Source organism: Zeus faber, assembly GCF_960531495.2.
Source record: "Zeus faber genome assembly, chromosome: 18".
Classification (NCBI taxonomy): domain Eukaryota; kingdom Metazoa; phylum Chordata; class Actinopteri; order Zeiformes; family Zeidae; genus Zeus; species Zeus faber.
This window is the reverse complement of record NC_137210.1, coordinates 23,714,532-23,739,957: the sequence shown is the minus strand read 5'-3', so window position 1 is coordinate 23,739,957 and position 25,426 is coordinate 23,714,532. Positions and strand designations below refer to the sequence as shown.

Below are 25,426 nucleotides of genomic sequence, written 5' to 3'. Positions count from 1 at the left end.
TAAAGTAAACTCGGAAAAATTTAACTGTGTTTCACAAAATCCCAAAAACTATAATCGTCACGGAGGGCGTTTTCGCACCGCAGGAAGTTCTACGAACGTTTGGAGGAACCAACAACTTTGCCACTGACACTGTTGACTTCCGCCTCGTCAGGTTTCCCACCATTTTGAATTTTCTGAAAAAGTCTTTCGACATCTCCTCTGAGTCCATTTGTCCAATTTCAAACAAACCAACTATGTGCTATTCCTTGCACTCCCCTCTTTAGAAATCAGAGTTTTGAAATTCCTCTCAATATGGCCGCTACAGGTGCAAATGTATTGGCGACATCGCCGCATAAACGGGAGGTATGCCAATTTTCACAAAGCTTGTTTCCCAAGTCCAGTCATCTGTACTGAATGTACTGCCACTTAGTGCATCCGGTTGGACCGAAGGGGGCGCTGTACCGGGAAATTCATGAAAACGGTCACTACTACTACCGTGTGTCCCATTTAAACGCAACTGACGTTAGGACACTTGTGACTGAAGGTTCCATTGGCTCAGGAAAGATGAGGTCGGTGGTCAAAGCAAGATGGCCGCCACAAGCCGATCAATATTCAGGAGCCTAAAGGCGGGGTTCAATTTGTCCAATCTTCATGGAATTGGGTGGATGGAAAGTCCAAGGGGTCAAGATTGAACGGAAAAAAAAAGTACATTTCTGCCCACAGGGGGCCCCTCAGTCATCATCTAAATGCTGCAACAGTGAATTTGCCAAATCTCCCAATGCGGTGTGACCTAGAGCCATGTGTGTGATGTCATACGATGCAGCTCCTCATGACAGATGAATTTGTGAAGGGAATTATTGACTTACGCCGTCACCATTTCCAGCATTCTGCATTATCTGGAAAAATAAATCAATAAATACTTTTGACACTATAATACTTTTGTCCAATTTACACCAAACCTGGTTTACTGGATTTGTTGGACCTTTATTGTTCAGAGTGACCAAAAGAGTTCCCAAGGGCCCAACAATAGACAAATGTTTTGCCGCATAGTCAGGAAGTAGGCGTAGCTTGTAAACGCTATGTCCGATATATCAGACTATTTTACATCAGATACCTTCAGCTCGGGTCGGGCGGGTCAGGTCATGTGGCGGCCAGAGGTCAGAGAGCGCCCAAAAACGGATGCGTCAATAGCTTTCTCACGAACTTACGGCCACGCTCTCCAACCTGAGCATCATTTGCACGTTTTGCGTTCTGGTCCAACTTCATCGCTGCGGCCGTGCTGGAGGTCGGGCTCCGGGGTCGTGCATGGGCTTGACACCCGCTCGTTGCTGCTTGCAGCTATGTTCATTGTTATCATTAAAAAGAAGAAAACCTGTCGGATAAATGACGTGGCGTCATGTCGAATATTATCATAATTCTCCGACTTGCTGAAACAGTGAAACTACATTGTGCGTATTCCCCTGGGACGTCGTATTTGGGCTCGGCTTGGACGGCGCCTCGCAGCGCCGCGGCCCCTCTCCAGGGGACGTGCCGGAATACTTTCCTGGCTGTGTCATGTGTCAGTGGCAGCAGAGATCTGAGGGAGCAGGTGGGGGCCGATTCACGCTCTGGAAACCCCCCGCGTCACCGCGCTGGGTTCAACACAAATGAATGTTTGTTGTTTGGAAGGGAAATCAAAAAGTAGGGTTGAGGCCAGGAAGCGCCATTTTGAATGCAATCGAACGTGTGCGGTGAACGGGCGACTTGAACCATTTTGATGATTGTTGTTGTTTTTTCGGTGTCATTCGACAAAACGTGGTTGTTGTAGCTTTTTTTCTTTGCAGCGTTGCTTTATGATGGGATGTTCTGATGCTATGTTCATTCAGTTCTTTAATAAGTATCCTAGTATCTACTATCAGGAGGAAATTAACAACACTGGGGTAAAAAATAAATCAATCATTGGTTGAGAAAAATGCTTTAATTTGAAACAAAAAACAACCTTTTTTTTTTTCTTCAACGTACATTTGAGAAATGAAGATGCACATTTTAAGTTGAGAAAACCTTGAAATGATAGGTTTAACAAATCGAATGAATTTGATGAAATCAAACGGGGGCGTTTATTTGCCTTAATTTGATCAGTCACTCATTGCAATACTATTTGAGTAAAAGTCTTAAAGAAGCTGATATTAAAGGTACTTAAGTATCAAACATATTAAATATGATATTAAATGTACTTAAGTATCAAAAGTAATTATATAATATTAAATGTACAGAATCTAAGTAAAAGTAAATCCTGCGGAGAAAAAAAGGCCAGACTCCTTTTTTTTTTGCTCTGATTTTATTCTGGTTGTCAATATTTCCGTATTTTTCAGAAAGCATCCAGTTAGAGGCACTTCATTCGTTGTAAGACACATCTTTCACTGTGACGTAAGAAAACATTTGTCGTGAACATGGCCACGGGTGTAGGTCTCCATCAGTCGCAGCAGGTGCAGGTGACAAACCCAGTCATCCCCCAACCCGCGAAAAAAAAACAATAAAAAAAAAACAACAACCCGCTTCAACACTTAAAAACTAGTCCAATTTCACGGGAAAACCACAGACCTGGCAACTCGGTCTTGAGAGTGTTTGAGGGTGTGTTTTCCTTTTTGGGGAAAGGGAATCACTTCCTCCTCAAAGAGTGGACGTTCTCTCCGAGTGCGATCCATCGCCCGCAGCCATTCCGTGGATGAGCAGACCTCAGAACGCTTCGTTTGTCGCCGCCGTCATACACTATGTTCTCTCATAGTATCGGCAAGTTTGCTATTCTGATTCTGCTTCTGATTTAAAAAAAAATGAGTGAAAGAAATTCAAAACCCACTTAGAATAAATAATGGAACTCTCGTGTTACAAGATCAAAATTGTAAGGCTGCGCTGCAGTAGTACATGGGCTCCGGTCAGGATAGCACCGGTTTCACGCCGAAAGTGAAAATTATTCGCAGGCCATGATAATAATAACAATAAGTACGGTTGTGACGGAAATGGCACCTGGGTTCCTGTGGGCATGTGAAGGGCCAATTAAATTGGGGGTTCCCAACAGAGATCACAGAAAGGGGGTCGGTCACAAGGTTCCTCGTGGCAATTCCTAAAGTTTTCTCATGTTAAATATTGGGGAAAAACATAATCCTCTTGAGTGTAGGTTCAACTGTGAATTGTAACAGAATCCATCACTTCTATGTTTTCATGTGTTGTCCGTCCTAAAAACCATGAAAATAGAACCAATTCAGAAAAAAACAACCACAAAAAAAACAAAAAAAAAACAATAAGCGGTATAGATAATGGACGGATGGAAGAAAATGGATTGGGTTCTTTTAAACCAGGGCGGTGTCAAACTGAAGCAGGTTGGATTTGGGGATCCCTCCTGGTTTGGGAACCCTGATTTAAACTGTGTGCAGGGAGTCTTCTGGGCATAATGGGAGGCGATGAAGAGCTCCCAGACACACAGGGTGAAAACCAGCGCTCTGCCTCATTACTGAGTCTTTTTAAGGTCAGTGGACGTATTCCATGGCAGTGCCCCTCAAAGTTTATGAAGTGAAGGATCTATTTCAGTGTTTTTTCCTGGAATATCCTTTACGCAAAAAAAAAAAAAAAGGCCCTCGCTATTATGTCCCGAATAAGTAAAAAAATAAAAAGATAAAATACATGAGAAGCCACAATATGTTATGTTATGGTATGTTGTGTTGTGTAAATGATGTCCTTATGGGTGACAATTAAAAATCTTATGTTATTCATCACGTTCAGTCCGGCCCAAAATTGTATTTGCCTGAAATAATTGAGAAAAAAAAAACTGTCCTGAAGAGATAGCTTCTGTGAAAATGAAGCAGAATCAGCAGGGGCTTGGCATGGGGCCTTTAAAAAGAAAAATCCAATTTCAAGAGATTTTCTCATCCGCTCCCTGAAGTAGAAGCTTTTTTTTTTTTTACTTTGGATACAAATTTAGGCAGAACTATAGAGACGCTGAGCAAGGACAACACAGTGAGACTTAATGTTTCACTCTGTAGTTTGTAATAATTAATACGTTGTCTTAATTTTAGTGAACTTTTTGCTCTGGGAGTCCGATGAATCACCTGCAACCTGACATTAAATGGGCAAATAAATGTAATAAGTCTGGATCCACTGATCTGATGTGAGCAAGGCTACGACCTTTTTTCTTTGCCAGAGATATTTTGGCCGGTGCCCGGGGACACCACTTGACAGGTGTCACGGACCCCCGCAGGGCCCACGGACCCCAGCTTGAGAAACACTGTTACATGGAATGCTCTGAAAAGTGGTATTAGTAATCTGGGTCCAACTCTACAAACATGTTCTTATGTTGGTACAGTATACAGTATTTAGGGATGTTTATAGTGGGGTGTATTTTCTATCAATTCGGTATTATTAGTGAGCTGCTATTGTGTTTCCTGTGTTTCATAGAACAGGAGAGGTCCTAAAAGAGTTGACATGACGATGATGACGATGGTGGATTTTTTGAGTTTTGTTGTTTCTTATGTCGGCCACTCCACAGCCATTAGAATAATTATATTTTTTCATGCACATATTATTTTAAATGAAATCCCAGTACAAAACAACCTTGATAAATATTAAGATTGCATTATTATGAGATCCAGTATTTCAGGCAATAAGGAAGAACTGATTCCTAAATTCCAAAATAATTGAAGCTATGTATCTGTACCTCTCTAAATGAACCTGAACCTTGGTTTGCTTCTCATTTTTGCTTCCCAGTGTGAGCGGGTTCTCAGAGCCTGTGGGGGGTTAATTAGGATATCTGTCCTGAGCCCAGCTAGGATGTACGAGCAGGATCTTATAGACCAGGGGTTCCCAAATGTTTTCATGGCTCCTGTGGTAGACTATAAGCTCCGTCTGCCTATAATAAACTGCCATGTGGTTGAAGATTGAACTTCAACCTTGGCAAGAAAACAAAAAAACGAACCATCCCTAGTGAGGCTGAGTAAAAAAATATTATTAAATAATCACATCAAAGTTTTTGGTTTTTTTTTTTTTTCAAACAAAAAACCCATTCGAAGGGAGCTTTGTGTGCTGCCATGTTGCTGTGATGTCAGATCTGTTATCTCGGCAAACTCGGACCCGGATCTGCTCCCAAATTCCGTTTGGGAATTTTGAAAGAAATGCCCGTTCCTTTGCACTTTTCTGAGTTTGGTTTTCACAACGTAGCAACAATGGAATTTAGGATGAGCATATATGTATATATATTTCAGAAAAAAAAATAGATATAGATAAAAAATAAAGAAAAATTGAAATGCTGCATTTCCTTCACGGACCCCTAGGAGGGCGCGGAGATCTGTTTGGAAGGCCTATGTCGTTTATATATCCGTGCTGCGAACATTCATGCGGACCCCATTTCATGTCCTTTATGGGCCCCCCTAGGTGGGCCGCGGACCACAGCTTGGGACCCCCTATTTGGTTTATACTGTATATAGGCATGCTGCGAACATTCATGCAGAGCCCTTTCATGTTCTTTACGGGCCCCCTGGCGGCCTGCCATAGACCACGGCTTGGGAACCCCTATTTGCTGCAAACATCCATGCAGACCCCTTTCATGTCCTTCGTGGACCTGGGTGGGGGCCGCCGCGGACCACAGCTTGGGAACCCCTCTTTGCTGCGAACATTCATGCGGACTCCTTTCATGTCCTTCATGGACCCATGACGGGGCTGCCGCGGACCACAGCTTGGGAACCCCTAATAGGTTTATACTGTAGCATGCTGCGAACATTCATGCGGACCCCTTTCATGTCCAGCAAGGACCCACAAGGGGGCCACCGCGGACCACAGCTTGGGAACCCCTCTTTGCTGCCAACATTCATGCAGACCCCTTTCATGTTCTTCACGGACCCGCGGGGGGGGGGGGGGGCATGGACCACAGCTTGGGAACCCCTATTTGCTGGGAATATCATGCGGGTGCTTTTCATGTCCTTCATGGACCTGCGAGGGGGACACCGCGGACCACAGCTTGGGAACCCCTCTTTGCTGCCAACATTCATGCGGACCCCTTTCATGATCTTCATGGACCCATGAGGTGGCGGCCGCTGACCACGGCTTTGGAACCCCTATTAAGTTTATACTGCATGCTGCGAACATTCATGCAGAATTTCATGTCCTTCACGGACCCGCGAGGGGGGCCGCAGACCACAGCTTGGAACCCCCTATTTGGTTTATACTGTAGCATGCTGCGAACATTCATGCGGACCCCTTTCATGTCCATCAAGGACCCGAGAGGGGGCCACGCGGACCACAGCTTGGGAAACCCCTCTTTGCTGCAAACTTCGTGCGGACCCGTTTCATGTTCTTCACGGACCCGCGAGGGGGGCCACGGACCACAGCTTCGGGACCCCTATTTGATTTATACTGTATATAGGCATGCTGCGAACCTTCATGCGGACCCCTTTCATGTCCTTCACGGACCCCCTAGCGGCCTGCCGCGGACCACAGCTTGGGAAACCCTATTGGCTGTTAACATCCATGCGGAGCCCCGTTCGTGTCCTTCGAGGACCCGGGAGGTGGGCCGCGGACCGCGGCTGGGGAAACCCAATTTGGTTTGTACCGTAGCGTGCCGTCCTTCGGGGACCGGCGAGCGGGGCCAGGGACCAGCGCTTGGGAAACCCTTCTATTCCAAGTTTGGTAACGTGCGCCATGGATCAACAGGAGTTGTTGTTGTTTAGTTTGGGTTCGATCAGCAGCCGGTGGCGGCATAAATAGAGATGAGGTGTTTCGTAATCATTTTCATTTGTGCTCTTGTTTGAACAAGACGAAGGAATAAAAGATGCAGGATGCGCCCGGCGACGCGCGGCGGATCCGGAGGAGGATCCTCTGCTGCAGGGATTCTCCCCCATCCGCCCACTGCAAAACAATGCTGCCTCACTGGGAGGAGGAGGAGGAGGAGGAAGAGGAGGAGGAGGAGGAGGAGAGGGGGAGAGACGGGGAGAGAGACGGGAGAGAGAGAGAGAGAGAGAGAGAGAGAGAGAGAGAGAGACGGGAGAAATGTCCACCCGACGCCGCTGAACACGGATCCTACCGGGGCTGGTGCGTCTCCTGGTCCGGAGCCGCGAGGCGCGCAGGGCTCGGACGGAGCGCGGGGGCTCGGACCGGGGGGGATCTCCTCCGGATGATGCGGCGATGTGCTCGCCCGGTTTGAGCGCCCTGTGGATGCAGCATCCTCTCTCTCTTTTTTGTTTATTTTATATTTTTGTTGTTGTTATTTTTTTATTTTTTTTTTGAGTGGAATCCCTTTTTTTTTTTTTTTGAGTGGAAAGCACGTTTCGCGAGGCTGTTCCTGGATTTAACTTGTTGTGTACTGGAGCGTTTCGTTTTCTTCTTTTCACGCAGATTGTTAATTCGAAGCTTTTACTCACATGTTTGAGCTGGAGTAGCATATATAGTAAGTTCATTAACATCTCAGGGGAAAAAAATACAATACTATTCTATAATATTTTTAATAATAGTATCTAATACCATTTATTAGTGTATTAATAAAATATGTTGCAGTAATATTTTATAATATTTATAATAACAGTATCCAACATTATTTATTATAATATTGATAAAATATCTTCAGATAATATTTTATAATATTTACAATAATACATTCAAGTAATTATTCTAATATTTATAAAGTTATATCCTTTAAAAGTCTTATTTTTTTCCCTCCAGAAAATGATCTGGTTTGTTGGGTAACAGTTATGCTCCGCAACCATAAGCCCAACAGGGGAAGCCCCATGCACGTCCATGGGGCTCCAAATAAGAACTATCCAAGACGATGGTCCACAGCACACCCACAATGAAGAAGTCCAGGTCAAAGAGGAAGAAGCAGGTAGGTGCACTTCCTTCTGGTGTAGGTCTGTTATGTCGTCCAAATATTTTGTGGGCTCCACACACAGTAGAGTGTCTGGTGACAGACAGTCCCTGTCAAACAGCTGAGGCGACATGTTTGGACACCTGTCTGCTCCGAATGCGTCGGAGGTGATGGACTCCGAGTGTCCTAGTTCTGTGTGCCCCTATGAAAGCAGAACGCTTTTGACCGCTTTTCGGAAACAAAGCGTTCGAAAAGGAAGACGCCCTCCAAACATATAAAAAAAAAAACTAAAAAAAAAACTATGGGTGGAAACTTTGGCTGGAAAGTACATCACCAAGCAACAAAGGGACCAAATGTGCTTTGAACCTGCTCAACTGGCTTTCATAGAACTGCACCTGCGTCTCCTAATCAAACGCCTGCATCTCCTACTTATCTGGCTATCCCATATTCCTGAAGACATGCGTTCAACTCGGGGGTGAGCCCTGACACCGGCCTCGCGTGAGAGCAGGCTCCTACTGCGGGGTTCACACAGAACTTACCGTGCGGGTAAAATGGTACGATCCTATGGTCGTGGGCAGCCGTGCAACTGGCCCTCTGCACTTTCAAACGGGCAAAGTAGAGTTAGTTGTCCAGGGGCATCGTTTTCCATAAGGGAACAGGGAACGCGGTGCGAAAATGACGCCCCCGTCTCACCCCGTCTCACCCCGTCTCACCCCCCCCCCCCCGTCTCACCCCCCATTCGATGTGTGACATGCCGCCGCTGCCGTCATTCATCCCCGTGCCATGTCATACCACCCAGGCCATGGAGGTGTTGGATTGGGCGATCCCATAACAGCCCCGGGACATTCAGGACGACGAGTAGAACAAGTAAACACGGCGAGCATCCCACGGGAGCTCTTCCACCGTGAGCGCCAGTCGCCGGTGCCGCGCTGAAATGTGACGGCCGGGCCCGGCTGCCCCGCCTGTGTTGTTTGAGACATGAAATGATGCCTGAATAAAACGTTTGACATCGCAACTAAACCGTCTCCATTTTGTGCGTCTTTGTGCGTGTTTTTTTTCCAACTCATCTCTCGGAAATGCTTCAAAAGTGTGCACTGAGCGCACGAGGGATGTCGCCTTCGTAAAGCCCCTCCCGCGCTCCCATCTCGGTCATGAGGTTGTGAGACACACACACACACACACACACACGCACACACGCACGCACACACACACACACACACAGCACATAAAGTAGGGCTTCTCCGCTGCACTTGGAGTGTACGTTGAACCATAGGTCACAGGAGTGAAAACGCCCAGATGACTTGTTGATTCCGTGGCGTTTTTCTTGCGCTCCGCCCCCAACCCTCCCGCACTCACTCCTCCGCGCGTTCATTACAGCCGACATTGTCCTTCTCCGCTCCCCAACGTTGGTCTGAACCACATGAAAGCCCGTTTTTTTTGGCAGTCCGCCTCGGCTTGATATAAGCGGACAGCAACCCCGCGTTTGCGTCTTTAATCTCGAGTAGCGGGCTTTAGGCAAGTCCTCCTACAGCGAGCCGAGCACCTCTCCTGAGCCTCTGCGATATTGATGAGTCAGTAGTGATTGCTATTCCGAGCCCGAGCTATGAATTGGCAAGGCTCCGCGAGTACAATTGTTTTCATTCTGGGCAACATAATCATATTTTCTTTTGTTGGTCGCTATTGTTATGAGAACAAATAAACTTTTCAGGTATGATCGGTGACAGCGTTTGTATCAACCAGGACGGCAGCTGCTCTTACACAAACCGACAAAACGGAAAGAATCCGTCTCATCTCGGCCTTGTTAGCCATTTCATACTTCTGAGAACGCCATCTGCTATCATATGTTAACTGTTGTCTCCTGTATATATACACTGTATAATTAGAGACCGCTCCATGTGAGCAAGACAGCATTCACCATCATGAATATCGAAAAGTGGAGACAGTGCAGAGGCCGACCCACTCATGGTATATACCAGCAACTGCTCAGAGAAGGAGATTTTCTTTTTGTTCCTATAGTAACAGTGTTTTCTCTTTGCTTGTTCTGCTGCCACTATGGAAACACACCTATCCCACTAGTGCAGGAAGATCAAAAATGGTAATACTCAGTCATATTTTCGACACTTGTGGGGATTGTTTTTATTTTTAATTGTCGCTCCGTAATTCTGAAAATTCTGACTGAAATACCCTTTTTTAAATTGTTCTACGCTGTTTATCCAAATATATTGTCGCAAAAAGGTATGATGGTTTGACACCTTTTGCTTTCGTAAATAATTGTCCTTTTCAGACTCCGAGACTACAGAGGATGAAGGCGGAGACCAGTTTGAGACCAAAGATGATGGCGGAGATTTCGAGGACCGGGCTTCGCATACAGGTGCTTATCATGACCACAGTCCGTGTTTTTATTTTTTAATGTGTGTTTGAAGTGACCGGCGCAAAGCCACGGCAAGGTCTTTTAACATAGCCGCAGCATTGGTCATATAGCAAAGTATTTAATCATTTGTGTTTTCTTATGAAATCACCCCAGTCCATGTCAAAAATGTACATATCTCATTGTTTACACGGGCTGTAGTGATGGACACATGTGCAGATGACAGTTCAGCACCTGGACATGAAGATCTTTCCAAAGCAATAAGGTCAGTGAACAAAATGAACATTTTGTGCCAATGACATGATGTTTTCACATGCCAAACCATTCATGCAGATTGTGGATTTACAGCAGCTACATAAATATTGGTGAACAGTTCTTTAAATAATTTTAGGAGCCATTCAGACGACCTTTCAAGGGAATCTCCCCCACAAGTTCTCCCGCCCCCTTCCCCGAGACTCATCAAACGGCCCTCCACCTCTCCAATGCAAAGTCGCTCCGGCTCAACCACACCCCTCAGTTTGCGCGTGAAGACCGCCGTTCCGACTGACTACCAAGACACTGTTCCGGGGGAGTTTGAACAAAAGGTCAAACAGTCAAAATCGGTGACAATGTCCCAAAGCAGTGCCCAAGACTCCCGACCGCAGACTCCCGTGAGCGAGTACTCCCGCAAGGAATTCACACACAGACCCTCCCCGAAGCTCACCAGAGCCAGTTCGAAGGTGTTTGAAAAGGTTCGTGGCTTGGAAGAACGAAGACGAAGCCTTGAAATCCCAGAAGGCTCCATCTCTGGGAGATCTTGGGCCGGGTTCAATCGTGCCGGATCTGTCGACTCAGACGACGGGGGAAGCCGTCTCGGGATCTCGAGAGAAAGTTCTCGAGAAGATCTCAGGGAGGCTCTGAAAGAAGATGCTGCCGAAAGGAGGTCGATGTTCAGGCACCGGGCTGCCTCGCTAGAGGACAAGCCTCGCGTCTCCCAGAAGGTTCAGGACATTGAGAACAAGTTTACCGAGGAGCTTCAGCGTATCAAGAAGCTTGTGGGCAAGCCTCACATGAAAAAGTCTTTCTCGACCGAGCAGCTAACTCTAAGAGGAAGGCAGCGTCAGCCTTTCAGAAAAATTGAGCCCATACCTCCACAAGTCCTCCAAAAACTGCAGGAACGGGAACGTACCCAATGGTCAAAGGAACAAAAAAACAACGAACAAGCTAGAGCAAGCCCACCGCCCAGGTCGCCGCAGCTTCAAGGTCAGCAGCCGACACAGCAACAAGAGCAAACACGGCAAGCAGTCTCTCAGTACCAACCCCCGGATACGGCAGGCACCTCGACAACAAACGAGGTGATCGGCAGAATGGGAGAGGGTGGAAGCGCCCCAGAGTCCATGCAACTGTCTGACCTACCTGGACAGCGGCACATGAGAGAAATGAGCAGAGCCAGTCCAGCTCGAGAAATCATTCAGAGGTCATCTTCACCAGCAACAACATGTCAGCAACGGGCGGAATCTCCGATCAGAAACGTTGTTGACGTGAAGTTGCGGAAAGTTGAAAGAAGGCCACCGAGTCCCCTCGTGCAAAGGGCATCCAGAGTTCAGGAGCCACCACATTTTCAGCAATCGCTTGTGCAAATGCCAAATAAGGACGAGTCCTCAGGGAGAAAGACCCCAGTGGAAGTAGCATTACGGAAAATTGAAAGCAGGCCCGAGAGTCCACTGGTGCAAAGAAAGTCCCTCATTGGACAAGAACTACCAGCTCCCCCGCCGCCAAAACCCGCGAGGGTAATCCCAGTCACTCCACTGGAAGAAAAAAAGGAAGCGGAGATCCCAAGGCCAGCCGTTCAACCAAGCATCCCCACCATTATTGTGGAAAATGAACCGATGGAAGGCGATGTTCCTGAGAGAACAACCCAGCCATGCCAAATTACTAGTTCCAAGGGTGGGCATCTGCAGAAGACCAAAGGAAAGAATCGTCGAACGCGGCCCATGTCTCCGGAGTTAGGTGAGATTTGTTGCATTTTCTTATTGTGTACGACATCGTGTGGAACATCTCTTTCAATTTCTGATATACCAGCCTAATCACCTGGCGATCAATCCCAATATCTGATATTCAAAGGACATTTTCCCATTTGAGAAACTGTGCAGATTCTTCAGACGATTCTTATGTGTCTGCCGGTGAAGACCCGATGGAGGCCCCTGTGTTTGAATCCCCACTTCAGGACACTGTAGCAGCGGCTGGTGCCGAGGTCCTGCTGAAGTGTATTATCGCTGGCATCCCTTTCCCAGAAGGTAGCCGGCGGGATTTATACATGCACACCATCCATACGCAGTGCTAATAATACATTTCCATGCACAGAACTGACGATTGAGCTTTTTTTCTCTCAAGTTACCTGGAGTAAGGACAATGCCAAGCTCACTGGTGGCGCCAACTATGTGATTAAGGTGGAAGGCGAACGCCACAGTCTGCTCATCAAATCGGCAAAGCCGAGCGACGGTGGAAAATACTGCGTAACCGCCGTAAATGAAGTTGGCCAAGTGTCTACAAGTGCCACTCTCATCATCAAAGCAGGTAATTTTGGAGTTGTCTGGCACGGGACGTGAATCTCCTTGACAACTAAAAATGTTTCTTTGTATTGAATGCACAGCACACGTCTTTTCAACAACTTCAGACTAAATTACCTATTTGAAACGATCTTGACATCCAACACATAATCATTGTCTGGGTCTGGGGAGAATCCTCTCTATGGAAAAATCAATAGAGATTGTGACGACAAGACCAGACTCTGAGTCAAATAAAGGTTTAATGATGGTAAGATATTCTTCTGGAATTCAGTATGTGTATATTTAATCATTTATGCAAGCAATCACAGAGAAAACGGCATCTGATGCATACAAGTGCAGTGTTTCTTGCACTCCTTCAGCACTGTTACATGAAGGTCCACGCTTGAGGAGTGCGTCTCCTTTGTGACCTGAAATCATATTTTTAGCTCCGTCCAGTCAGTTAAATTTATCAAATGATGTCGCTTTTCAATGCTGCTGTCGTATTTCAGCTGATTTGTCATCCCCCTCTCTCTCAGCAAAATGTCTGCCATATATTGCAGTTGTGCAACCCTACATATAGTTGCCATGGAAACTCAAAGGCTAAGTCAAACCTATAAATTGCCCACTAAGGCGCAGTGGGTTCCACTCTGTGTGAACCCACTATTGTTTGTGTATGAGGTCCTTGGTTACATACTGATCTCATATGTGGCATGTTTTCTTGATTACATAATAGCATTTGCCCAAGAGCCGAGCATATTCAAAATACGATACATTGAGCTTTGTTCACAACATCATGTTGAAATAACATGGGATACATATCGCTCCACTGTAAACAAACCACTGTGGTAACAAAATAAATTATTAAATAATTCAACGTTATTTAACACAATGTGACGGTGGTGGTTTTTAAGAGTTTGCACAGGAGCCCAGGGGGAATCTGGGAGTGCCCATGGACATTAGCAGTCCAATCACCTCTGATGAGGAGTACCTCAGTCCCCTGGAGGAGGGCATGGATTTCGTTGGACCGGAGCCAAAAAAGGCCATCGACACCAGGTTCAAGGAGCCCCCAGCGTTCCTGGTGAGCCCGGCCGACTCGTCCTCTGTAAAAAACAGATCGAACGAAATGTCTTTCATTTTTGCCATCGACACTCACTGAAAGGCATTTTGACCAAGTTACCGCAGAATATCGCATGGGGATACGGAACGTTCCTGTATGCCATCTTATTTTTTCAATGATGTGGGTGTCATCATTGTGTGGGTTTACTCATCCCATCAGAGCACCTTTTCAGACAAACTTTACACCCAGTGCATCTCTCAACCTCTAACCCCCCCGCATTCCATTTCATGCAGGTAACTATGAGTGATCAGGCGGTCATTGAGGGACAGGAGGTCACCATGTCAGTCCGAGTCAGTGGACAGCCCAAACCCATGCTGTATTGGTAGGTTATCTCATGGCATCCAACGCTTCACTGCTGTTTGATTTGTTGTACACATCCCAAGGCTTGCACCCATTTCTTTTAGACGCATGTTGCCGTGATGCGTTTTTCCTTGATAAAGGTGATGGAAATTCATGACTATTGGTCATGATTTTTGTGAAAGTGATTAATTTGGTCTTGTCTTGAGATGCTCGTCTAAAAATCAAAAGGCGGTTTAAAAGTCACATTTCTTTAAAATATTTGAACATTGAGCGTTATTTGAATTACCCATACCTAAAAGAAAACAGGTACAGGGCTTTAGAAATATATCTAATAACACTATATAAATAACACTACAACCATTTCTAATTGCTACATTCAGAGGTGGAAAATCCGGGCTCACAAAGAAAAAAAATCCACTCTGGGATTTTGAGTCAACCACGTGGATTGGCTAATCAGTGCACGGGTGGAGCAAAAACATGGCGGGATTTAAACTTTCCGAAACCCGGAAATTCTCCACATTCTGCTACAATTACAGAGTAAAATGACATCGGCAAAAACAAAAAGTAAGCGATTAAGTCACTCATTAAAGATTGAGCTATATAACAAATAAATAACAACAGAGAAATCACGAAACACACACAAAAAATACAGCACAAGATTCAGAAAAGCAGAAAGAGCCTCTTCAGAGATTTTCTGTTGCGTTATTTCTCCCGAGACGCTGGAGCGGCTCCAGCAGAGCAGTGCGTGGTTTGCAGGTTTGAAGGTGTGAAACTGAGCGAGTGTGCAGCACAGCAAGCCTGTTCGGCAGCATATGTGAGCAGGGCAGAGGATATTCCACTTCATATTTACTGGGTTTTTATTTGCCACCTCCTCCTCCTCCTCCTCCTCCACCTCCTCCTCCTCCTTCTTCTCCTCTCCCAGGCTTCGGGACAGGGTGACGGTGAAGACGGGCCCACGCCACGTCGTGCGCGAGGCGGAGGACGGCACGTTCAAAATGACCGTCACCTCGGCCACGAGGTCGGACAGCGGCGTCTACACCTGCAAGATCATCAACGAGTACGGGACAAAGCAGTGCGAAGGAAGACTGGAGGTCAAAGGTCAGCAAGCAAAATGCATGTAGTAAAAATAGGTAAATAGAAACTCAAGTATCGAGTCTTGGGTCATCAATTATAGACCCTGACGGATCACGATCTTTCTTCTGTGAATGATTTTTAATCATTATTTGTCTTGAATTCTGAGGGTTGTTAGGGTCTTGAAACCACCCCAAGCTGTTCTGAAATCATTCTCAATCAATTCTCAAATTAATCCTTCCAATAGTTCAGGGCCCTTTTCAACGGATTAAACAGAGCCAGACATTGAAGGATGGATTTCTCTTTAATTGTTGGTTTCGAATAACTGCTGCTTGAATACGCTTCATTGTAAAATAATTCTCAGTAATGAACACAGACAAAAAACAAACGAACCCTCCAACACTCCTCCAACACTTCCTCAATCTTAATAATGGTAGAAATGTCTTAGATTTTGTCTGGTTTGCCTGGATTGCATTGTTTTCCTTAATGCAAGCCAAATAGTTGAAAGAAACACTCTGAATATAACAAAAAATATTCTCTCCATTATCATGTTTCCCCGTTCTTCCTATCTACATAATGAAATGCGGGTTATAATTATATAGCACCAATATCACTCTAATATAAGATGATTACAATTTGGTAGGTGTTAGTATTACCGAACAATTAAAAAACATATCATTAACAATAATACCATTGAAACCTTTAAGAGAATTGTAAATTAGTTACTGCTGTTCATGGCATCGTCAACTGTGGATCCACAAAATATCATTGATAACATTTCACCTGTTAAAACGAATACATAGAAAAACAAAAAGGCGCCTGGAGAAATGGAGCAGTTGTTAGGCAGCTGAAGAGAGAGTGTCGCCGGGCAGAACGAAAATGGAGAACGACTAAACTTAAGGTTCATCATGAAGTTTACAAGCATAGACTGTTGTACTGATGGCAGTACAGCATAGAAGTTAAACAGGCCAGACAGTCTCTCTTCTCAAAAATCATCAATTAAAATGTCAACAATAGTGAAGTGCTCTTCTCCACTGTTGATCGACTAATCCAAAAATGTGAAGAGTTGGTTACATTCTTCAGTAACAAAATTATAGCTATCAGACAGACAGTTGGTCAGCTCAGGTCCTCCACCTGCTGCCTGGACCCTCTCCCTACCACATTTTTTAAAACTGTTTTTAACTGCCTCGCACATGAGGTATAGGACATTTTAAACGTCTCTCTTCAATCAGGTATATTTCCTGGAGCTCTTAAAACAGCCGTCAATAAACCACTCCTGAGGAAGAGCAATCTCGGTGCAACAGTTATTGCCAACTACAGGCCCAATTCCAACCGGCCATTCCTCAGCAAAAAAAACTGAAAAAACAGTTTACCTTCCGCTCAGCAACTATCTAACATCAAACAGCCTTTTAGACACCTATCACCCGGGTTTTCGACCTCACCATACCACAGAAACAGCACTCATTAAAGTTGTGAACGATCTGCATATAAACACTGATTCTAAAAAACCATCTGCTCTTCTGCTCCTGGATCTCAGTGCTGCCTTTGACACTGTTGACCGTCAGATCTTATTAGAGAGATTACAAAGATGGGTCGACCTATCGGGCCCCGTTCAAACTGGTTCAGAACCTACCCACAGGACAGGTAGTTCTTTGTGTCCATTGGAGATTTTGTGTCCAACAAAGTGGATGTTATATGTGGAGTGCCCCAGTGTTCGATTCTGGGCACATTATTGTTTAACCTCTATATGCTCCTACTTGCACATGTTATAAAGAAACAGAAAATAAATGACCATAATTATGCAGATGATTCACAACTGTACATATCCCTATCTCCTGATGACCTACTCCCCCACTCAGTGTATTTATGATATTAGAAGAAGAATCTTTATTCGTCACATGACACACCGCAATACAACAACACATGCATATACACACACGCACCTTTTGGATGGTGGCTAGTGAAATGAGGCCTCTGCATTTTTCCCATCCTGTCTTGTCCTTCCTCCGGGTGGGCAGCCCGGAACAGTGGACAGCATTTGTCGACGTGCCCGGGGACCATCGCTGGTCAGACAATGTGTGCATGTTTTTGGTGGGGGTCTTTACTGATGTTAGGTGGAGGAAACCCCATGTGAGCATTGGGAGAACATGCAAACTCCACACAGAAAGGCTCCTATTGGAGAGATAACCCGCCAGAGCACGGTGCCAACAGCGCTCCAGACGGGAATCGAACCCAGGACCCTCTTGCTGTGAGGCAGCAGTGCAAGGCACTGCGATGCACTGCGCCACCAATGCATGGATGTCACAGAACTTTTCACAACTGAACAAAGATAAAACAAAATATACTCATCTTTCGTGCAAAGGCTCAGAGACAGAAAATTGCAGCTCATCTCAGCTCTCTGTTTCTGGAGAACAAGAATGAAGCCAGAAATCTGGGTGTAATCATAGACGGCAATCTAAATTTTAAGGACCATATCAATCACATTACAAAACCAGCCTTCTACCATCTGAAAAAGATTTCAAAATTAAGAGGCTTCCTGTCAAAAGCAGACTCTGAAAAATGAATCCTCGCATTCATAACGAGTAGATTGGACTACTGTAATGGCCTGTTCACCGGCCTCCCCAAAATCACCTGTGTAGCGGCTGCAGTTAATCCAAAATGCGGCTGCACGCGTTCTCACTGGGACAAAAAAGTTTGAACACATAACACCAGTTTTTAGATCTCCACAATGGCTCTGTTAAAATTAGGACTGATTTTAAGATTCTGCTACTTGTATATAAAGCTCTAAATGGCCTTGCACCTCAGTATATAAAAGAAATGCTCATTACACACGAACCAGCAAGAACTCTCAGGTCCATAGGCAGTGGTCTTTAAACTATCCCTCGCAGTAACTCGAAAGCAGGGAAGGCTGCTTCTGTATCTATGCCATCTATCTAACACCCTGCCTGAGGACCTGAGAGAGGCCCCCACACTGAACACTTTTAAAAGCAGGTTAAAAACCTTGCTGTTCACTACAGCCTATGACTGACCTCTGTGTAGGTGTGTGTGTTCTGTATGCTGTGAGATCTGTTTATTCTGCACTGCCTGTGCTTGTGATTGCACAGACATTTCTATATATTTTCTTTGATCGTATTTCTCTGTAAAGCGCATTGTGTTGCCCCCCCGGCCAACATGTGAATAAGGGGAGTACTGGCACATATTTTCTCCACTGCGCGTCCCCGTTCCCCATTTCTCTGAAACAAAACAAATAAAAAAGTCTCCATTTCCTAATTGAACAAAACAAAAAAAGCCCAAAAGGTCTGAGCACCTCATCCACCACTGTGGATCAATTATATAAATTGCGATTAAACCTGCAGTATTTGATTGTTAACACTGAGGTTCGGACGTCCCTAAACTGGAGCTCTCTCTGTGAACTTCCACCCAGCCCCTCCCTTTGAGCCCAGCCTGGCTGTCATCCGCCCCGTGAGGGACATCACGGCCAAAGCCGGAGAGACCGTCCTGTTCGAGTGCCACGTCATCGGACCCCAGGACACGGACGTGGACTGGCTGGCCGACGGGAAGCTCATCCAGCCGGCTCTGCTCAACTGCAAGATGCACTTTGACGGCAGGAAGTGCCGCCTGCTGCTCAACTCGGTGCACGAGGACGACAGTGGGACCTACATGTGCAAGCTGAGCACTGCCAAAGGTTGGTCGAGCTCGTTTGGTCCCTTTCTCAACTTTGATCCCATCCAGGACCCTCAGTTGGGCCACATTTGATACGATTTTTGTCTCTGGGACCCCGATCTGAGAAGATTTTCATTGTTGTTGGACACGATGTTTTCCAAACCTCCATCCATGGAATTCCATCTATAACAGCCAGTATTGTATTTTCTTTAATGTTGCTAACGTCTTGTAAATGAAGTATTGGGGAAGTTTAGCTATTAATCACCATAACCTCTTGAAGAACCCCCTGGGGTTCCCCTGACCCATGTCTATTTATTTTGAATTGATTACTTTGACAGAAAATATTAACTTCTGCCACAGAAGTAAACCCTTTCCATCTATTTATGCCTGTCTCTATCATCTATCCACCCACCCACCCACCCATCTATCTATCTATCTATCTATCTATCTATCTATCTATCTATCTATCTATCTATCTATCTATCTATCTATCTATCTATCTATCTATCTATCTATCTATCTATCTATCTATCTATCTATCTATCTATCTATCTATCTATCTATCTATCTATCTATCTATCTATCTATCTATCTGTCTGTCTGTCTGTCTGTCTGTCTGTCTGTCTGTCTGTCTGTCTGTCTATCATCCATCTATCTATCCCGTGCTGTAGAGGAGGTAACATCGTGTGGTAAGCTCAGAGTGGTTCCCTCGGTCGAGCCCCTGTTCACCCGGAAGCTGGACGTTCTGGAGGTGATCGAGGGTCGTAATGCCCGGTTCGACTGTAAAGTCAGCGGGACTCCCCCGCCCCGGGTCACCTGGAGTCACTTCGGTAGGACCATCCTTTGGAGTTTGGAGTTTTATTCAAATCTGCTCTTTTTGTTTTGGCACGGTTGTTTCAGTCTGTCTTGTTCAGGGGGGAATCACTGTGAAGCCAAACAATACAAAATACAACAAAACCAGGAAGGGAGCAGCGTTTTCCAGCCTTCTCTCTGCCACGGCACGGGGTTACAATGAAAATATCCCACGGCACTATCCCACTATCCTGTTAACCACGAAAAACATCCCCAAACCCCCAAAAAACATATAGAACTGTGCTTATTATTAAAGTCTAAATCAGGGGTCCCAAACTACAGGCCCGTGGGCACCATCCAGCCTGTGGGACAATTTAAAGTGGCCCGCTACATGGTGATAATATATTGATAAATCTGCCCTGCAGATGCTTAATGAATCCATGCAAATGTACGTAATGTTTTCAAAAATAGGTCATAAGAGAGCTTCAGTATTTCTAACAGGATTGTTTAAAATTTATAAAAAATATTATTTCTTTCATAAATATGAGAAACTACATAGTTACAGTAATGTAGGGTACATCACTGTAACTGTCTTTTCGCCCGGACATGTTAAGGCCATTCCTTTTTTGATAAGAAAAGCACAGGAAAGAAAACACTTAAATAAGATTACAGTTAAAAACAACTCAGTGGGCCATATAGTAGCTGTTGTGTACTTTCATATTTTAATGAATTATTCCACATTCTCTGTGAATATGTGTGTTTTATGGGTTAATGAGAATGACCCTCTGTCCAGGGTGGGAAGGCACGAACAGGGCCACTTTTCGAATGGCTCATTTTCCGGAAGTGAATTTCCAATTCATTCACTCCATTAACGTTTCAGAAAACCCTTATTATAAAGAGATTTGAGCCTGGAACCAAGCCAACCAACTACGAGACGCATGGAGACCATTAAAACTTTGATTCAGAGCAAAAGATAAATAAAACATAAAAAAAAAAAAAGAAAAAAAGGCAAAGGTACAAGACTGCACATCATTATTTTAGGAGAGAAGGAAGTGCTCATCCCATAAATCATTGCGAAGGACACCTTTCCGACGACTTCAAACCTAATGATAGTTCAGCTTCTTGAATTGAACCTTTGTTATCATTCGAATGTTTATATTGTTAATCATAGTTTTGTAGTCATGGCTGCTCTGTGGTAAAAGTATAAGCGATCGTAGGTTTCTGTGGTAGCAGTAACAACTCACTGCGGGAAACAAATCACCATGGTAACAGCGAGCTCCACCAATTAGAGACGTTGCTGTCACACTTTAGGATTGTGGGTAGTGTAGTACTGTTCCATGACATTGTGATGTTATCTCTTAAAACAAGCTTGATATTGTACGGACTTGTGGCTTCTACAGGAGCATATACCAGCGCTTCACAGTCTCAGCTCACGGTGAGTCTACCTGGGATGGTTACGAGGTTATGGCTTACAATCAAAATCCTGCTGTGGTGGTGGGGGTGGTGTGGTTGGGTTGTGTTGTGTGGTTGTGTGGGGTCTATCAGTGTGGCTGCACACCTGTTGCCCGTTAGAGGAACCAGCCAACAAGTAAAAGCCCCGTCACCGCACACACGCAGAAGAGGAGCCCCCGTCGTGACATGTTTTCCATCTGCTCCGGGCTTGTTCCGCCCAGCCCACTCTCTACAATAAAACCGGTACATTTCATCCCCGGCGACTGTGACTCTGCACCGGATGGGCCTAAAAATGCCGCTCGGGTGGCGCGTGGCAGGCGGAGCTGCTACACATACATTCAGTATATGAATGGGGTTTTCACTTCCGGAAAAACTCACTGTTGAGCTCTATTGGCTCATATAGTGCATGGGGCAGACAACTCAACTTGGTCACTTGATATGCACACATTATATATCATATATTGAGTGATATATTGATATTTAAGTGGTATATATATATTTTTAAGTTAAAACGTGGTTAAATAGGTTTGAAATGTGTCACTATTACTATATAATACAATCGGAGCTCTCTCCGTGCTCTATGATAATGTACAATAAAACTGCCTAATATGCAATATGCAAAGAAAAACTCTTCTTTATTCTGAATTTGAATTGTAACGCATAGAATAACGCTGGCTGGCTCCAAAAAAATGCTAAACGCAAATAAACACATTCTCCAGTTGATTTTGGGACCTAAAAATGGGATTGTGGGCCGAAAAAAGCTTGAGAACCCTCGTGGAATGGTAGGGCAATAAGAACCGATAGGGACTTTCAGGACCAGTTCATCTCCTCTCACCTAAAAACATTCTGTATGATAAATAGTTGTGAAGGGGTTGGCCATTACTCGGTGTCTCATCACTTCACACCCCCAACAAATGCTGGAAACGTGTCACACCACACAGTGAACAATTCCACGTATTGATCCCAGGTTTCCTGCTGCTCTGTCCGGCGTGTTTACAGACCACCCGCTGGCGGAGAGCGAGGACGTCCGCCTCCTGCAGGAAGGAGGGCGCCACTCGCTGGTCATCTCGCACGTCACCAACGAGGACGAGGGTTTCTACACGGTCACCGCCCGGAACGGCCTCGGCGAAGCGGAGAGCTCCGCCGAGCTCTACGTCCAAGAGCCACGCCCCGCCGTGTCCTCACAGATGTAGGGACATGAAGAGACACCTGTAGCATGTGTGGTAGATAGATAGATAGATAGATAGATGGATGGGTAGGTGGGTAGTTGGGTGGATGGATGGATGGATGGATGGATGGATGGATGGATGGATGGGTGGATGGATGGATGGGTGGATGGGTAAGTGGGTGGATGGATGGATGGAAAGATAGATACAGTAGATACTTTCTTTATTCATCTCAGAGGTAAAATGCAGTACAACAGCGGCTGGCATCAAATAATAAGAATAAAAATGGAACTAATGGAAATATACAATAAACCCAAAAATAAGTAAAATCTGAGAATTTGGCAGTGTACGATAAACCTACATTTGACTCGTTTCTAGTCTTGGTTACAAGGGTTTATTTTAAAAATTGTATTTATTTTGTGAGTCTCTGAAAAGACTTATGGCGATTATTCAACGTTGATCCAAAGCAACCCTTCCAAAAAATGTCACACAATTCCACATGTAAAACACAGATGTAATATGGAAATGCATGTGAAAACATGTAATCACATCTGTCCTTTTACAAAATTGGTGTTTTGGTAACATGTGATTCATTATAAAAAAAAAAATCACAGATAAAATCATTTTCTACAGCAAATGGCTGCACGCAGGTACATGTTGTAAACTCACCTCTTTGAAATTCTCTTATAACCGTACTGTCATTCATGTAATTATTTATTTATCCGTTTTATTCAATCTCTTTTGCAACAATTTTTCTATTTATTCATTTACGTACATATTTTTTTCATGCGCTTATTTTGCTTACAGTATATCCATTATATATCCCACAATCTGCTGTTGATTATTGTCAAGGATAAGTTGCTTTTGTTAAGGCCCCTGCATCCCTTATCATGGAATGAAAATAAAGAAAAACTTGGTGCATGGTCCTATGCATCCCATGCAACTCGATTGATTGGTATCTCTCCCTCTGTCTCCCCTCTCTCTCATCCATCCTTCCATCAATCCATCCCTTTGTCTCCAGGGCCAAGCTGGAGAAGATGCCGTCCATCCCGGAGGAGCCGGAGGTGCCGGAGAACGAGGTGGAGCGCTTCACCATGCCGGACTTCATCAAGCCGCTGTACGACCTGGACGTGATCGAGGGGAAGGAGGCGGTGCTGAAGTGCAAGGTGGCCGGGCTGCCCTACCCCACCATCGTCTGGTTCCACAACGGGAAGAGGATCGACAGCACGGAGGACAGGAAGATGACGCAGTGTGAGTGTGTCCGAGATCTAATCCAATATGTGACAATTTGAAAGACAGTCGTGTTTGGAATTGTTCCGAGATTGCGGCCCGCTTCACACCGAATGCGTATCCGCATCCGACAGTCGGCTCATTTCCCCTAGTGGCCGTTTGGTGAACTGCGTCTGGGTTTTGAATCACAAAACAATGCATGTCAGAAAAAAATGGGAGAGTTTGTTTTGTTTCCAGTACAGCAGCGATTCGTTTGCTCAGCTGGACGTTTAACATTTTCCATGAATTAGAGTTTAAAACTCCCTTTATATAGTGTTTTCAAAGTACAAAAAAAATAAAGTAAAAATACACATAATTTCACTTGTATAAAAATAGATTTATTGATAGTGGATATGGTGACGTCCAACGTTAACGCTAATAACGTCATTACTTTATATACATGACTTATTTACTTTGTTTTAAGACCAGTTCCAATAAAAAATACTTGACTGACGTAACTTCTGGTCGTAGTGTCGGATCAGAAACTTGTCGCGAGAGTTGGAAAATGTGAACGTATCCGACTCTCCATAGGAATGAATGGACTTCTGGTTTGTCGTTGCCGTTTGTCAAATTCGGTGTGAAGCGGGCGTAGGAAGTCTGTACACAGAGACTTTTTCTAATTGAAAGCATTTTTATTTTATTTATTAATTCATAAATTTGAAAAAAAATGTGAATATTAAAAAATTACATTCATATATACTTGAAATGCAATAAATTCACTGCAAGAAATGAAAGCTGTGCTTTGGCTGTTGTATGAAGCATATCATTTTTCAAATCCTGATCGTTATCTCTTCTCACCTTTGCTTCAGGTGGAACTTTGCAACTTTTTTAACTATATTGGCACTAATACAGAAATGAAATTCAAGCATTTTTAAATAAGCCTATAATAATCAAGCCTATAATAGCCAAGATATAGAAATAAATACATGGAATTGGAATATGTGTTGTTAGTTGTTCCAACATCACATATTCCAAATCCATGTATTTATTCAATGTGATAACATGTGATTCACACATAAAATCACTTTCTACAGCAAATGGCTGCACGCAGGTACATGTTGTAAACTCACCTCTCTGACCTTTCTCTTATACCCGTAATGTCATTCATGTAATTATTTATTTATCCGTTTTATTTATTCTCTTTTGCGACAATTTTTCTATTTAATAATTTCTTTTTTATGTGTTTATTTTGCTTAAAGTTTATCCATTATATATTGATATTGATATAGAAAATAAAGAAAAACGTGGTCAAAAAGGGAAATAAAGCACATTTCACATTTGTAAGGAAGCCGATGAGTCCAATGCATCCTATGCAGCTGAATGATGCATCCTATATGAATCGAAATAGATACAATACATATGTTTTTTGTTATTTATTATGGACTTTTTTACAAAGGAAAACCACTGTAATCTTCCAACAGTCTTTGTTTTCTTTGCAACAGTCTGCCGTCCAATGGCGGATTTCGAGTTATGACCTTTAATGTGATCAATTTTTGCTATTTCTGTTAATTCAATTCCTCTGATGAGCCGATTGAAATCGAGCTTGAAGCCCTCTTCTTGTCCCGCAGACCGGGACGTCCACAGCCTGGTGATCCGCTCGCTGTGCCACGCCCACGGAGGAGTTTACAAGAGCGTCATCTCCAACAAAGTGGGCAAGGCCACCTGCTACGCCCACCTCTACGTCACAGGTGACCTCGAAAGATAAATAACTTTTAGTGTCATTTCATCCTGTAAAACATATCCGTACGAAATCTATCCTGAAATATGAAAATATCCTTTTATCTTTTTCCAGATATTCTGCCCGACCCTCCAGACGGAGTTCCAGTCGTGGAGGCCATCACTGGGAAAACCGTCACCTTGAGCTGGAGGAAACCACGGAGACTGGACCCCTCCATCGGT

General features: G+C 44.5%; 1 protein-coding gene across 3 annotated transcripts in view; it reads left to right on the top strand.

The window, feature by feature from the left end:
* The window catches only part of spegb (striated muscle enriched protein kinase b), a 62,278-nt gene that overhangs the window by 5,249 nt on the left and 31,603 nt on the right, over window positions 1-25,426 (top strand). For 2 of the 3 annotated variants that reach the window (XR_013844640.1, XM_080019140.1), the window contains 14 exons: window positions 10,086-10,172; window positions 10,371-10,434; window positions 10,561-12,158; window positions 12,302-12,445; window positions 12,543-12,725; window positions 13,609-13,775; window positions 14,048-14,136; window positions 15,037-15,212; window positions 18,610-18,870; window positions 19,520-19,678; window positions 22,092-22,281; window positions 23,280-23,509; window positions 25,096-25,215; window positions 25,320-25,424. Coding sequence is in view for 2 of the 3 variants with exons in the window: in XM_080019140.1 (XP_079875266.1) it covers window positions 10,086-10,172; window positions 10,371-10,434; window positions 10,561-12,158; window positions 12,302-12,445; window positions 12,543-12,725; window positions 13,609-13,775; window positions 14,048-14,136; window positions 15,037-15,212; window positions 18,610-18,870; window positions 19,520-19,678; window positions 22,092-22,281; window positions 23,280-23,509; window positions 25,096-25,215; window positions 25,320-25,424 (3,573 nt within the window). In the remaining variant the exon portion in view is untranslated. The remainder of the gene's footprint in view (window positions 1-10,085; window positions 10,173-10,370; window positions 10,435-10,560; window positions 12,159-12,301; window positions 12,446-12,542; window positions 12,726-13,608; window positions 13,776-14,047; window positions 14,137-15,036; window positions 15,213-18,609; window positions 18,871-19,519; window positions 19,679-22,091; window positions 22,282-23,279; window positions 23,510-25,095; window positions 25,216-25,319; window positions 25,425-25,426) is intronic. The other variant, XM_080019141.1, reaches the window with a different exon arrangement.